At 40.0% G+C, this 12,061-nt stretch overlaps 1 protein-coding gene across 1 annotated transcript in view; it reads left to right on the top strand.

Annotated features, from left to right (window-relative positions):
• Positions 1–6,006: 6,006 nt before the first annotated feature.
• The window catches only part of sgk1 (serum/glucocorticoid regulated kinase 1), a 36,066-nt gene continuing 30,011 nt past the window's right edge, over positions 6,007–12,061 (top strand). The window contains exons 1-3 of the mRNA XM_020638856.3: positions 6,007–6,341; positions 6,815–6,986; positions 10,784–11,023. Of these exons, the coding sequence (XP_020494512.2) occupies positions 6,867–6,986; positions 10,784–11,023 (360 nt within the window). The 5' untranslated portion in view covers positions 6,007–6,341; positions 6,815–6,866. The remainder of the gene's footprint in view (positions 6,342–6,814; positions 6,987–10,783; positions 11,024–12,061) is intronic.

The following is a 12,061-nucleotide window of genomic DNA, read 5'->3' as shown; positions in this document are numbered from 1 at the left end:
AACTTTAGCAAAACACAGAGAAAGGGCTGTATGTAGACTGGTGTATATGCAGGAGGGTGTTTGGCATCATCATTTATAGTGATGAGCTCACCTTTGGGTGGTAGTGGCCATGCTGTCCCTTCACAGAACATAGTCAACCTTGGCGAGATGACAGCCCGTAACTATGCCTTTCTGAGCTGACAGGAAGAGCTAAGAGAACGGAAATCAATTATGTTAGCAGCAAAGGGGAAAGGTCAAAGACAAAAAGAAAAAGAGAGTGAGGGGAAGACTGTTCAAAACATACCCACTTGTCTCATTCATTTTGCAGTTTTGATCTTGTCATTTCGATTAACTTTATATTTGAATGCTGCTGATCTGATTGTAGAGGTGTTAGCCGTCCTTCGCACTATGCATCCATTTCCATCAGTGATCCATTGCTGCCCTTTACACTGATTCATCTTTGAGCTGCAGAGACAATTGAACAGGAATCAGTTACTCTTTGGGAATGTTTGCAAAAAAAGGGACTCATTTTGAGCTCCAAGTTGCGTTTTTATGAAGCTGAATTTTTTTTGTATTTAAGCATCCAAAATAATGTAATAGAAAAGTATTTTCTAACAGCATGAGTTGTGTTTGCACTGTCAGCTCTATCCTTCAGAAGCTGTGGTTTCATCAGAGAGTCCAGTCAAGTCGAGTCGAGCTGCTTTTTCTCTTTTAAAAGGGATGAAGAGGATTAGCAGAGATTTTTTTTCCTACAGGTCTTGTTCAGTATACGATCAAAACATGCCCAGTGGAGCTCATTAGCAGTCTGGGATAGCAAGTGAACATCACCTCTGACCATCACATGGGCTTAAAAAATCCTCAGTTGGCTTTCTTTTAAAGGTTCTTGGTCCTTGGTCTGTACTGTACTCTCTGATGATTCTTGGTAAATAATAAGCATTAAGAATTACACCCCCCCCCCTCCCCCCAACCCCAACATGATGTATCATGTGCTCATCACAGTAAGATGTTTTTTATGTGGATTGGCTGGTTATATGATAGCACACTTTGAGGAAAGTCCATAAATTATTGACTTGCTATCATTTTGGCAATTCTCTGGACCATTTAAGTAACCTCATTATTAATTATTTATCAGCTGCTTTTTAAAGTCATGTAGACAGAGGAGAATCTTTTGGGTCTTTTGGGAGATCACAGAATAATTGATGTGCCACAGAGCTACATATTTGAGTGTGGATTTGTTCTTGGTATGTAAGACGGTAGCGTCTGTCAGACTATATAATAGAACCCTGGAGCCCTTCAAACTCTAAGAGGAGATTTTTTTTTTTTTGCAAAACTAGGTTTTTTTAATCTTTCTTTAGTTTCATGGCTGAATACAAGAAAGTAAAGTACATTTGCTTGAACACTTGAAACCAAAAAGTATTTATTTGTTTATTATCTTGACGCAGTGAGGGGAGTATTAAAAATGCATTTGGTAGTTCAAACACTTGGTTATTTCTTTTGTACGATGTATAATGCATGCAATTAACATCTAACATCATAGAACACAAAGCCAAAACCGAGTCATGCATAAATAAAAAGAATAATTATTTATTCTGTAGGTTGAGTGAAAAAAACAACAAGATACAAATGATTTTCAATGCAAAAAAAACCACCATCAGTAGCTTCTATTGCTAAACAGCAGGCCTCCTTGTGTCGTTGATGCAGCGTGATGTAAAGCTGATTTCAGCGATCATTGTTCCGTTTCATTACCGCTGAGTCGCTGTTGATTGGGCTGTTGACTGATCCTGATTACAGGGAATACCGCACAGTCATTGTTTCCCCCCTCAAGGAGAACTACTTCCGTCTCAATAAAGAGCTGAAGCAAAGTGACTCTCTCTCTGTGTAATAACAACTTAATTTCCACTGAATTCTTACCACATATGCAGCTGAGTGTTGTTGAGAAATACCTTTCCATCTACAGAGTGGGAGGAGCAAGCTGGTGATATCTGTTCCCATTGATTCCTCAGGTTCTTAGCCTTCCTTTTTTTAAATGGTTCTGTCCTGATCAATGCAGTAACAGGGGAGGTAATAGTTCTATACTCAATAAAGCACAGCAGGAAACTGATTTATTTCAATATCTGTCATGCATATTGGAAAAATTGTGCACTCGCAGCAATGTTTAAGGTCACTATCTACAAATGGTAAAGTTAGTTAAATGGCACTGAATCTCATATTTGTATACACACACATATACCATAGGCCTATTTCTTTCACAGCATTATTGCATACTGAAGAAGAATTATAAGTAGCTATTATTACACGATTATAATGTTCACGCCCTTTGGATTATGGAAAAGTTCAAACTTTGGTGAATAAACTTATCAGCTCTAAGATCTAACTGTGGCAATAAGACATTTCTGAACAAATGATTAAGTGAGGGTCAGGAGATGGTTGGTTTATTTCTGTCTAATACAAACAGCTCCGATGTGTGCATTCGCTCATCATCTTTGGTCAACATCAAAGACAGTGAGGCTGTAAACAGGTACTGTATACTTATATTTAAGATGTCCTCGACATAGTAAATCACTCCTTACAGCTAGGTGTTGTCCCTACCGATTTTAAGACTGCCTTAATTAAACCTCTTTTAAAAAAAGGGAACCTGGATATTTTAACAGCTAGTAATTTTAGACCCATCTCAAACCTGCCATTTTTAGTTTTTAATCAGTTGAGTGCCTTTTTAACCTCAAACACTACTTTAGAAATGTTTCAGTCTGGCTTTAGGGCACACCACAGCACTGAGACGGCCCTGCTAAAAGTAGTTAATGATATCAGAAAAAACCTCGACAACAATAAGCCTTCAGTTCTGGTACTACTCGACCTCAGTGCTGCTTTCGATACTGTTGACCACCAGATTCTTTTAGATAGACTAAGTGAGCATGTAGGCCTTTCTGGAAATGTTTTAACTGGTTCACCTCGTATTTGTGTGACAGAAAATGTTTTGTATCGATAGAAGACTGCACCTCCAAACAATACGAGGTCTCCAGTGGGGTACCACAAGGATCAATTTTAGGACCACTACTTTTTAATTTGTACATGTTACCCCTGGGTGGTGTCATCAGGAGGCACGGAATCTCTTTCCACAGCTATGCTGATGACACTCAGCTCTATGCGGCCGTGTCTCCTGATGACACCAGACAAATTAACTCACTTTTTAATTGTATTTTAGATATAAAAGCCTGGATGTCACAGAACTATTTGCAGCTCAACCAGGACAAAACTGAGGTTTTAATCATCGGTTCAAAGGCTCAGAGAGAGAAACTGGCCCCCAAGCTAAAAAAAATAGGACTCAACCCAAGTCAAGAAGCACGGAATCTTGGGGTGATCTTTGACTCAGATTTTAATTTTAAGGCCCACGTAAAGGGTGTCACAAAAACAGCATTTTACCACCTGAAAAACATTGCCAAAGTGAGGCCTTTTCTCTTTCTGAGCCAAACAGAGAGACTAATGCACACTTTTATTACTAGAAGGCTGGACTATTGTAACGCTCTCCTTTCTGGTCTTCCAAAAAACACAACAAATTGGCTTCAGCTACTACAAAACTCTGCCGCACGAGTACTGACAAAGACCAGAAGGAGAGCACACATCAGACCTGTTTTAAAATCTTTACACTGGCTGCCTGTTAGTTTTCGTGTTGATTTTAAAATTATTTTATTAGTTTATAAAGCATTACATGGCCTTGCACCAGACTACCTGTCAGATATGATTTTAGCTTATGAACCAGTACGGCCCCTCAGATCCTCCAGTTCCTCTCTCTTAGTTGTTCCACAGAGCAGGACAAAAACCTTTGGCGATGCTGCTTTCAGCTGTAACGCTCCGAGACTGTGGAACAACCTTCCTGAGGGTCTGAGATGAGCCCAGAATATTGAGATTTTTAAACGCAGTCTTAAAACTCATTTATTCAGTCTGGCTTTTGTATAGTGTTTTATATCAATTCAAATCTTAACATTACTGTATTGTCTTTTTATCCTACTACAATTTTAAATATTTTCCTCTTATATATTTATTTTAATATCTTGTTGCTTTTATGTGTCGTATTTTATTGTATTTTATTTTTATACATATATTTTATTTTTAATTCTTATTGGTGTGCATTGGTCTCTCAATGATTTTATAAACTACTTTTTGTCAATAACTTTTCTGCACTCTTGTTAAGCTCTTTGAACTGCAATTAAATTTGTCTGAAAGGTGCTATATAAATGAAGTTTGATTGATTGATACATTATGTACTGCATGCCTACAGGACACTGGCCAATCTATATCAATAATCTGAATTCAATATTATAGTACTTAATATTAACATTATTTTAGTTTTGGGTTTGGGTTTGAAACATGGGGAGATACCACGTAGTGTCTTTATGTAACATAGGTTGTCGACTTTGCACATGCAACTTATATCTTTGCAGTTCAGATGCAAACCCCTCTTATCTGTAAAGATCAGCTGTTTTGCAGAGAAATGCACGTACTTTATAACTTGTAATACCGAGATGGTTATTTTCTTAATTCAGAAAATCAGAGTCCATTCTTATTTTCTCATGTGAATGAAATACACTTCCAGAAGATTCCTATTTTAAAGCCTGGTAGGAAGTCTCGTGAAATTTTCTAGATACAAAAATTTGACATTACAGAGACAGAAACGAAATCTCTCAATTATTGCTCTAATGAGTTTCTCAATTCTTCCTTATTTGTCTTATAGATGTGTTATCTCTTTTAGCTAAGGGTCTTGGGAACTTATACCGACTGAAGAGACAATGATTTGATGATCTTGTGGCCAGAAGTTATTTTTATCTAAGTGGGCTCAGTAATGACCAATGTCACGTTAAGCTGAAACAATGAGCTTTTTTATTGGTACAATGCAAGACAAGAAACAGACTCAGTATTGTCCTGACAACAGGATTTAACTTAACTTATCCAGTATAATTTACCTCCAGAAGCTATAGCCGATACTAATCTGTTCATAAAACCCATTGAAATGTGTAAATTGAGGTTTTATTTGTTCTTTAAACATAATCTTACTTAATATATACAAAGTCTACATCAGACGTTGATAAGTAAAAAGTATTTCCTTAACTTCCCTTATTTGGGCCTTTGGACCAATAGCTCATAATGAGAGCTTAAAACGTTTATTTGTAGCGATTGAAAACCAGGAGTCAGAGATCGGGAGTCTACAGTTTAGCGCTCCAAAATTATTTGAACACCACAAACAAACTAGAATTAGATTTAGCAGCGATTAATACAGTTCACACTTTGACATTTGCTGCTATAAGCTTTAGTTGCTATGACAGACATACCTGCCAAACAAACACTTTCTCATGGTTATGTCAGGGGAGTTTAAATGGCATTAAGAGATTTTGTCATAATTCTTCATTCATTAGCACTATTTTAAGGCAGTACAGCTTACAATGAGTGACATGATATTATTAGACAAGTGAAGTGCCTAAACTCATAAAAGACACATGATTCAGCTTTATTGTTCATGGCTGTCACATCAGGAAATTAAAGGTGGTACAACGGCAAGGGCATACACACAGATATCATGAGGTGTGTGTGTGTGTGTGTGTGTGTGTGTGTGTGTGTGTGTGTGTGTGTGTGTGTGTGTGTGTGTAAGCCTGTGTGACAAATCCAGCTGGACCACAGCTGTCGGGTATGCTACATTAAACCCTGTACACGCTCACTCTGGTGGAGATATTTTTGGACACCCCTGTCCTCTTCTGTCCACAGCGGGACAATTTACAAGATGAGAAGAGGAAGAAATTATAGAGAGAGAGAACGAGAGAAAGGGGGCCCCAGAAATGACTGCAGCAGAAACATGAACGAGAGACAGAAAAGGGGGAGGGCAGAGTGGTGATGAGGGACAGTGAGGAAGAGAGAGAGAGAGAGAGGGAGGGAGAGAGGGAGAGAAGAGGAGGGGAGGCGGCATCTGCTCACTGCAGAGCCTTTCATTGATAAAGTAGTGCTGGAGGACTGCAGCTGGAGACATCGCACACACACACACTTCCTGGGTGTTTGTTTACAGGCTGACACCGCATGGGCACCCAGTGGACAGACACACACTAATCAGACACTAACATCCTCTTGTTGAGCATCATCGCAGACTCTCTCTCCTCTTCTCTCCATCCTCTCGCTCGCGGGTAGATAATCCTCTTCTCTTTTCCTTCGGGTTCTGGTTTAGTTCAGTGACAACAAAAGAAGAGACACCTGTAACTGAGAAACAGGAGACTGTGCGTCTGACCTGAGACCATTTTTCTCTGGCAGGAGTTGTCAGATTGAAAACAGGCTTTTGAAGCTGCAGTGGGATCAGAGGAACCAGATTACGCACTGGAATAAAGGTAAGCAAGGACGGACGCATGCAGGACACAAACACACACACTTTGTTTGATATGTAGGCATATAGGGAAACTTCACACAAGATCAGACCATTTTTAGAGTGTTATCTGAGTGCTTTTTGGCTGTAAACAAAGCTGCGTCTTCCTCACAGCAACAAGAGCTGGTACCCTCCTCCTCTCTCCATCTTTTTGTGCATCTTCTTTCACTTTCTCTCCCTCTTCTTTTCTTTCTTTATGGTTATCTCTAACTAATTTTTCCAGTAATTTCACTGCATTATCCTTACTCTCTCCACTCAGATTTTGTCCATCTACACCCTCCACCTCCCTTTCCACCTGCTCTCCTCGCATCCTCTTTTCTTCCACCTCGCTCTCTCTCTCTCTCTCTCTTATTATTGGCTGTCCTGCACTCCGCAAAAGCCACAGCATTCTGCCTCATGCCTTAGCAAACTCTCCCTCTCTCTCTCTGCCTCTCTCAGCCTGTCCGTCATCCTGGGATCTACGGAGGCAAGCGGCGTGCCGTTGTCGGCCATGAAGCTGGTGAACAGGGGAGGAGGAGGAGGAGGAGGAGGAGGAGGAGGTGGAGGTGGAGGAGAGAAGACTGCCTTTTCCTTTAAGAAGTGTTCAGCTTTTCAGTTTGTCAAGAGGAAGGTGAGCTTTTCGACACACACACACACACACACACACACACACACACACACACACACACACACACACACACACACACACACACATTTGGGATGGAGAGATATGTGAGTGTGTGCCTACACATGCACCCACACCACCAGAGTGAGAGGTGTGTTGGCAGAGAGAGGAGGTGTCACAGCCTGAGTGTACCCTCTCGTGTGGGTGTGTGTGTGCGTGCCAGAGATGATGTCATTGACAAAGCTGAGCTGGGTTAATAAGGCGCAACATTTGGCTCCTTGTATCTGTGTTTACTATGTGTGTGTTTGTGTGTGCATTTATGTGTGAGCGTGTGCTTCATACTGTTGCACTGTTAAAGAACCCACAAGTGTTTGTTGTGCAGAAATGATGACATCACTAAGTCGGCAGGGTCCTTTTAGTTAAGATCTACTCAGCATTTCCTGCATTATGCTGCAGTGCTGTCACACGGCTGGTTTCCTTTAGCTTTATGTTAACTGGTTTCCCTGGTATTTAGAGGACTACATCTTGCAGGACTAAAGATGCAGCTTTTTAATCGAGCTTACCTTTTAAATGTTGTATTTGTGGAAACAAGTGGTATTAAAAGTTGATTGTACATTATTAATATTCTGCTAGATTGAACTGGTTTGCCTCTTCTGGCTGTAGACATTTTTTGCAGGTGTGTTTTCAGTTTTTTCAGTTTTATTATTGTTGGTAAGCCATCAATAAAGGGTCAGGGGTTCGCTACTAGTTAAGATACATCAAGTAGGCAACCTAAAGGTGTCCTTCTTAAGGCATTTAATTGTGTTGTTAAGGTGTTTATTCACACAAGTAAAGTCATTAATTACAACCTGCTCATCCCTCACAAAGGCCTTCATTAAAAAGAGTAGATTCTGAAGGTACATTTCAGCATAAGCCACATTAAATACATTGTTTGCATATTATTCTGCAACTTCTGAGATGAATGGTGTCTCATCTTAATGATGAGTAAAAGTGCAAAAAAAGTTAGTCACTGTTACTTTTAAATGTAAATGTTTGTTGGGTTTTGTAGTTCTTCATGGTTTTAAGGCAAAAATTTAGGGATTTGGACCATTTGATGCAGATTCATGATTTATTTATGTTTGTACAACTTTCTGCTATTTAAAGAAAAATAATTAATCAATGAAATATTCATTTTGGTGATGGACTAGTAATCCTGAAAACTTAAAAATATTAAGCTTTAGTAAATCAAAGTTAATGAGAGTGATGACAAACAACGGCTTTTAGCTCTTTGGTCATGCATCAACACCAAATGTTACCTGTTAAATTGTTCATGCAAATAACACAATAGAGTTGATAAACACTGATGAAAATTTCAGCAAACGTGGTTTCTGTGATGAGCTTTTTGTTGGATATTTGTAAGACTCACTTAAAACATGCCAAACTCTGCAACTTTTTGCTTTCTCAGAGATCAAAAGAGAACACAGAGTACTGTGACTGCGGGGTACGACAGGAAGGAAATGACTAACATTTCATCCAGCCTGCTTGATGTATGCACTCAATAATGACTGGATTGCTTTAGGAATATTGCACAACATTGATTCTCCCATTATCCAAACAGTGTGATATAAAAAAATCTGATAAAATAAGTGTTTACTTTATTGCACTGGCTATGATGCTCAGTGTAACACATGTTAAGCCTTAAGGAATATGTTCAAGGGAAATGAAGCAAACAAAAACCATTGACTTGATCAAAGCATTCCTCTGCTGTTGGGTAGAATTTGCCTCCTTTTTTTAATGTCGTTTTTTTCTCGCTCTCTTTGTGGTAGTCCAAAGTGAGTGTTATCATGTGTAGGTCTCAGATGGCGTACAGTATGGTGTATCTCACTGATAACTAGTGTTAATATGGGCAGATTGTGTTGTGTTAACACCCACGCACCAACACACATGCACTCCCACAGGCACACTCTGCTGCTGCTTGAGTCTCCCATGGGATTTATTTTAAAAATGCATTAATATTTAACAGTAGTTAAGAGCCTTGGGATCTATCTATCTATTTATCTATCTATCTATCTATCTATCTATCTATCTATCTATCTGTCTTTCTTAATCAGTGTTCTAGCCAAGAACAACAAAAGCTTCCAGATATGCATTAGCGCACAGCCCCAAATCAGAATGAATGCCTGCTGCTGTTCAGAGTTTATTTGTGTCTCTATTTGTGCCAAAATAAGCCTAATTATATAATAGGGAGAGCACGAGTCCAGACGGGGCACTTTGTGTCGTAAGAATGAGTAAATGGAATAAAAGAAGGGAACATAAACTCAGTTGCTGTGTTTGTTTCTTCCGCCAAACATGATACATTGTTACTCATATTAAATACTGACACTACATACCATTTGGGCAATAGGGATATTATTGACATTATTTCCACAAATTTGAATCAAAATATCTTCATCAGTTTCCAGGGGTGTTCCCAGGGGTTGGCCTCGAGTGGCATGGGCCACCTGAAATTTGATTGGCCACCCCATGGTGTCACACCATAAATAATGACGAGCTACAGTATCTGCCTGGCCAGAGGCAAGACTTAAGTTGAATTTAAATTATTGGGTGTTGTTGTTACAGGCTGAGGGAACCTGAGTGGCATTTCTTCAGCTCCCTATGACACCACTCTTTTGATTTCATCATCATGATGTGAGACAAAAGGTGTGACAGCACAATGTTTGAACAATAGGGTATGGGGCCGAAACAATTGTCTCTCTGATTTGATAATGATGACAAATGAAAAAAGGAGTATCTGTGTATGTGTTATTTTAGCTCATATTTTCAGTGTGTGTCACTGGACTTATGTGCTAGTCCGACAACAGTAGGTCTGTTTGGGCAGTGACTTGCTGGAGTGTTTTTCCAAGTTTGTTTTCTCTCACCACGACATGCCTTGACATGCTGTCTGCTTTCTTTCGAGTCAGGCATCCAATCTCTGTGTGTGTGTGTGTGTGTGTGTGTGTGTGTGTGTGTGTGTGTGTGTGTGTGTGTGTGTGTGCGCGTGTTTGTGTGTGTCACATCTGTTTGGACTTTGCTGCTCAGTCACACAGGCCAGTGTCCCTGCAGTGTGTGTTTGCTACTCACTCGACAGGATGAGATTTCACACAGATACTCCTGAAAATATTGCCTCTCTCTCTCTCACCATGTCTCCCTTTTTTTCTCGAGACTCTTCAATAAAGCCACTTCCCCTTAAAACACACAAACATGCACACATACACAATCAGTGTCATAATTTGTGACCGTGCTTTTCTGGATATTTTAAGTCACAGCAGGAGTGCCACGTGCGATTTGCTTGCATCTACATCTGTTTGCATAAGGGTTTTAATTTGTGTTCATTTGTGAATCTGTGTAAATTAATTAAATGGATTTCAGTTCCCTTCATCTAAGTAAGGTTTTTCTGAGTGATATTGACATTAAAACAAGTCAAAGACACAAGATTTGACGGTTTCTACATCATATTTGATGGTGCCATCAGCAGCTTTGTGTCATCAACATGCGTCAGGTGTGCATGAATGTTTTTAAAGTGTGCCAGCGCAGAGAGGCAATCCGGGCCTCTTTGAAGTACATCTGCATGTGTGTGTGAGTGTGTGTGTGTGTGTGTGTGTGTGTGTGTGTGTGTGTGTGTGTGTGTGTGTGTGTGTGTGTGTGTGTGTGTGTGTGTGTGTGTGTGTGTGTGTAACCCTGCCCTATTCTTTTAATAATACATTGAAAAAGTAAAGTGCAACATTTCTGTTCTAAAAAGTTCCTTTCTTTGCCTGCTATAACATGGAGGTTTCTTCCCTGGTCAGGTACGTAGATGGATGAGGAACCCGAAGGTGAGCGTGGAGAAGGCTCAGGGGAAAGGCCTCCTCTACCCATGTCCAAAGTGTCCTCTGGCCGACGACTTGTGGTACTCGCACTTCCCCTCACCGTACGGCTGCTGTCACTACAGCGGCCTGCAGGGCGGCATGTACTACCATCAGGAGCAATGCTCGCCGTGCCCCGCCAGCGGACAAAGCAGCAGCCATGACAAGAACAAGGGATGCAAGGTAAACAGAGTGTGTGTGTGTGTGTGTGTGTGTGTGTGTGTGCATTAATGTGTTTAACCCTTGTCATCACATATCAATGTTGAGTAAATACTCAATGCAAAAGGCGCCAACCTATCAAGGGGGAGCTTGAAGTATGTGCATGCACACCTACACACACACACACACACACACACACACACACACACACACTCACAAAAGCTACATACAAACAAATAGTGCAATTTCAATCATTTCCAGTATCAGGACTAAAACTAAACATTTATACTACATCTTGTTTTGAAAAAAAGTAGAAACTCCTGCTGAAAATGTGCTTTGCTGCCAAAATAGATGATAGATAACAGATCTTGCCTCTGAACATGCAGATAGCCGATTGTAGTTTAGGATAACACGGTGGCACCACGGTGATAATCAGATTTCATGAGTGGGCTCTGCAACTGTTGGGACCTTCATGCATTAGCCCCTATGCAGACAACTGAAGACAGAGAGTAACATGTTGAGTCTTTATCCAGAGAATGAGTGTTTAATGCAACTTAAGCTCATTCATTTAAGCTTTGCCAGTAACAACTTGTTAAAAGTCAAAGAACTCTGTAACTCATTTCAACAGAGCAGGAAACTACCTGTGCTGGCTCGGGACCCTAAAAAAAAAGGAATCATCACTACAGCTTTCACTCGAGCTACCTATACTGTAGCTTCAGTGTTGACACTTTAATTTGGCATGTATGTATGTCAATATAACTTTATTAAAGAAAGCTTAATAAGAATTCAAAGTGGTAAATGAAGGACATAATTCCTGCCATTCTCTCACCTCAGATCTCCTCCAGCCTGCACCTATATCCATTGAATAACTACATTACTATTAATTGCATTTCTCCCTTTGTATAGTGTGCTGGGGGAAAAAAATCAAAGGAGCATATTAAGTACTAACAGGACTCCTGACATTGTTGTTTTTGTCTTTATTCTGTGTTTAAGCTCTACCACGAGTGTTGTTACATAACACAAACGCTTGGAGCTGAGGGCTAAGGCGTTGTTTCAAAGGGC

The sequence above is a fragment of the Labrus bergylta genome, chromosome 15 (genome assembly GCF_963930695.1).
Source record: "Labrus bergylta chromosome 15, fLabBer1.1, whole genome shotgun sequence".
NCBI classification, from domain to species: Eukaryota; Metazoa; Chordata; class Actinopteri; order Labriformes; family Labridae; genus Labrus; species Labrus bergylta.
The sequence above is the reverse complement of the archived record's forward strand: the minus strand, read 5'-3'. Positions and strand labels throughout refer to the sequence as shown.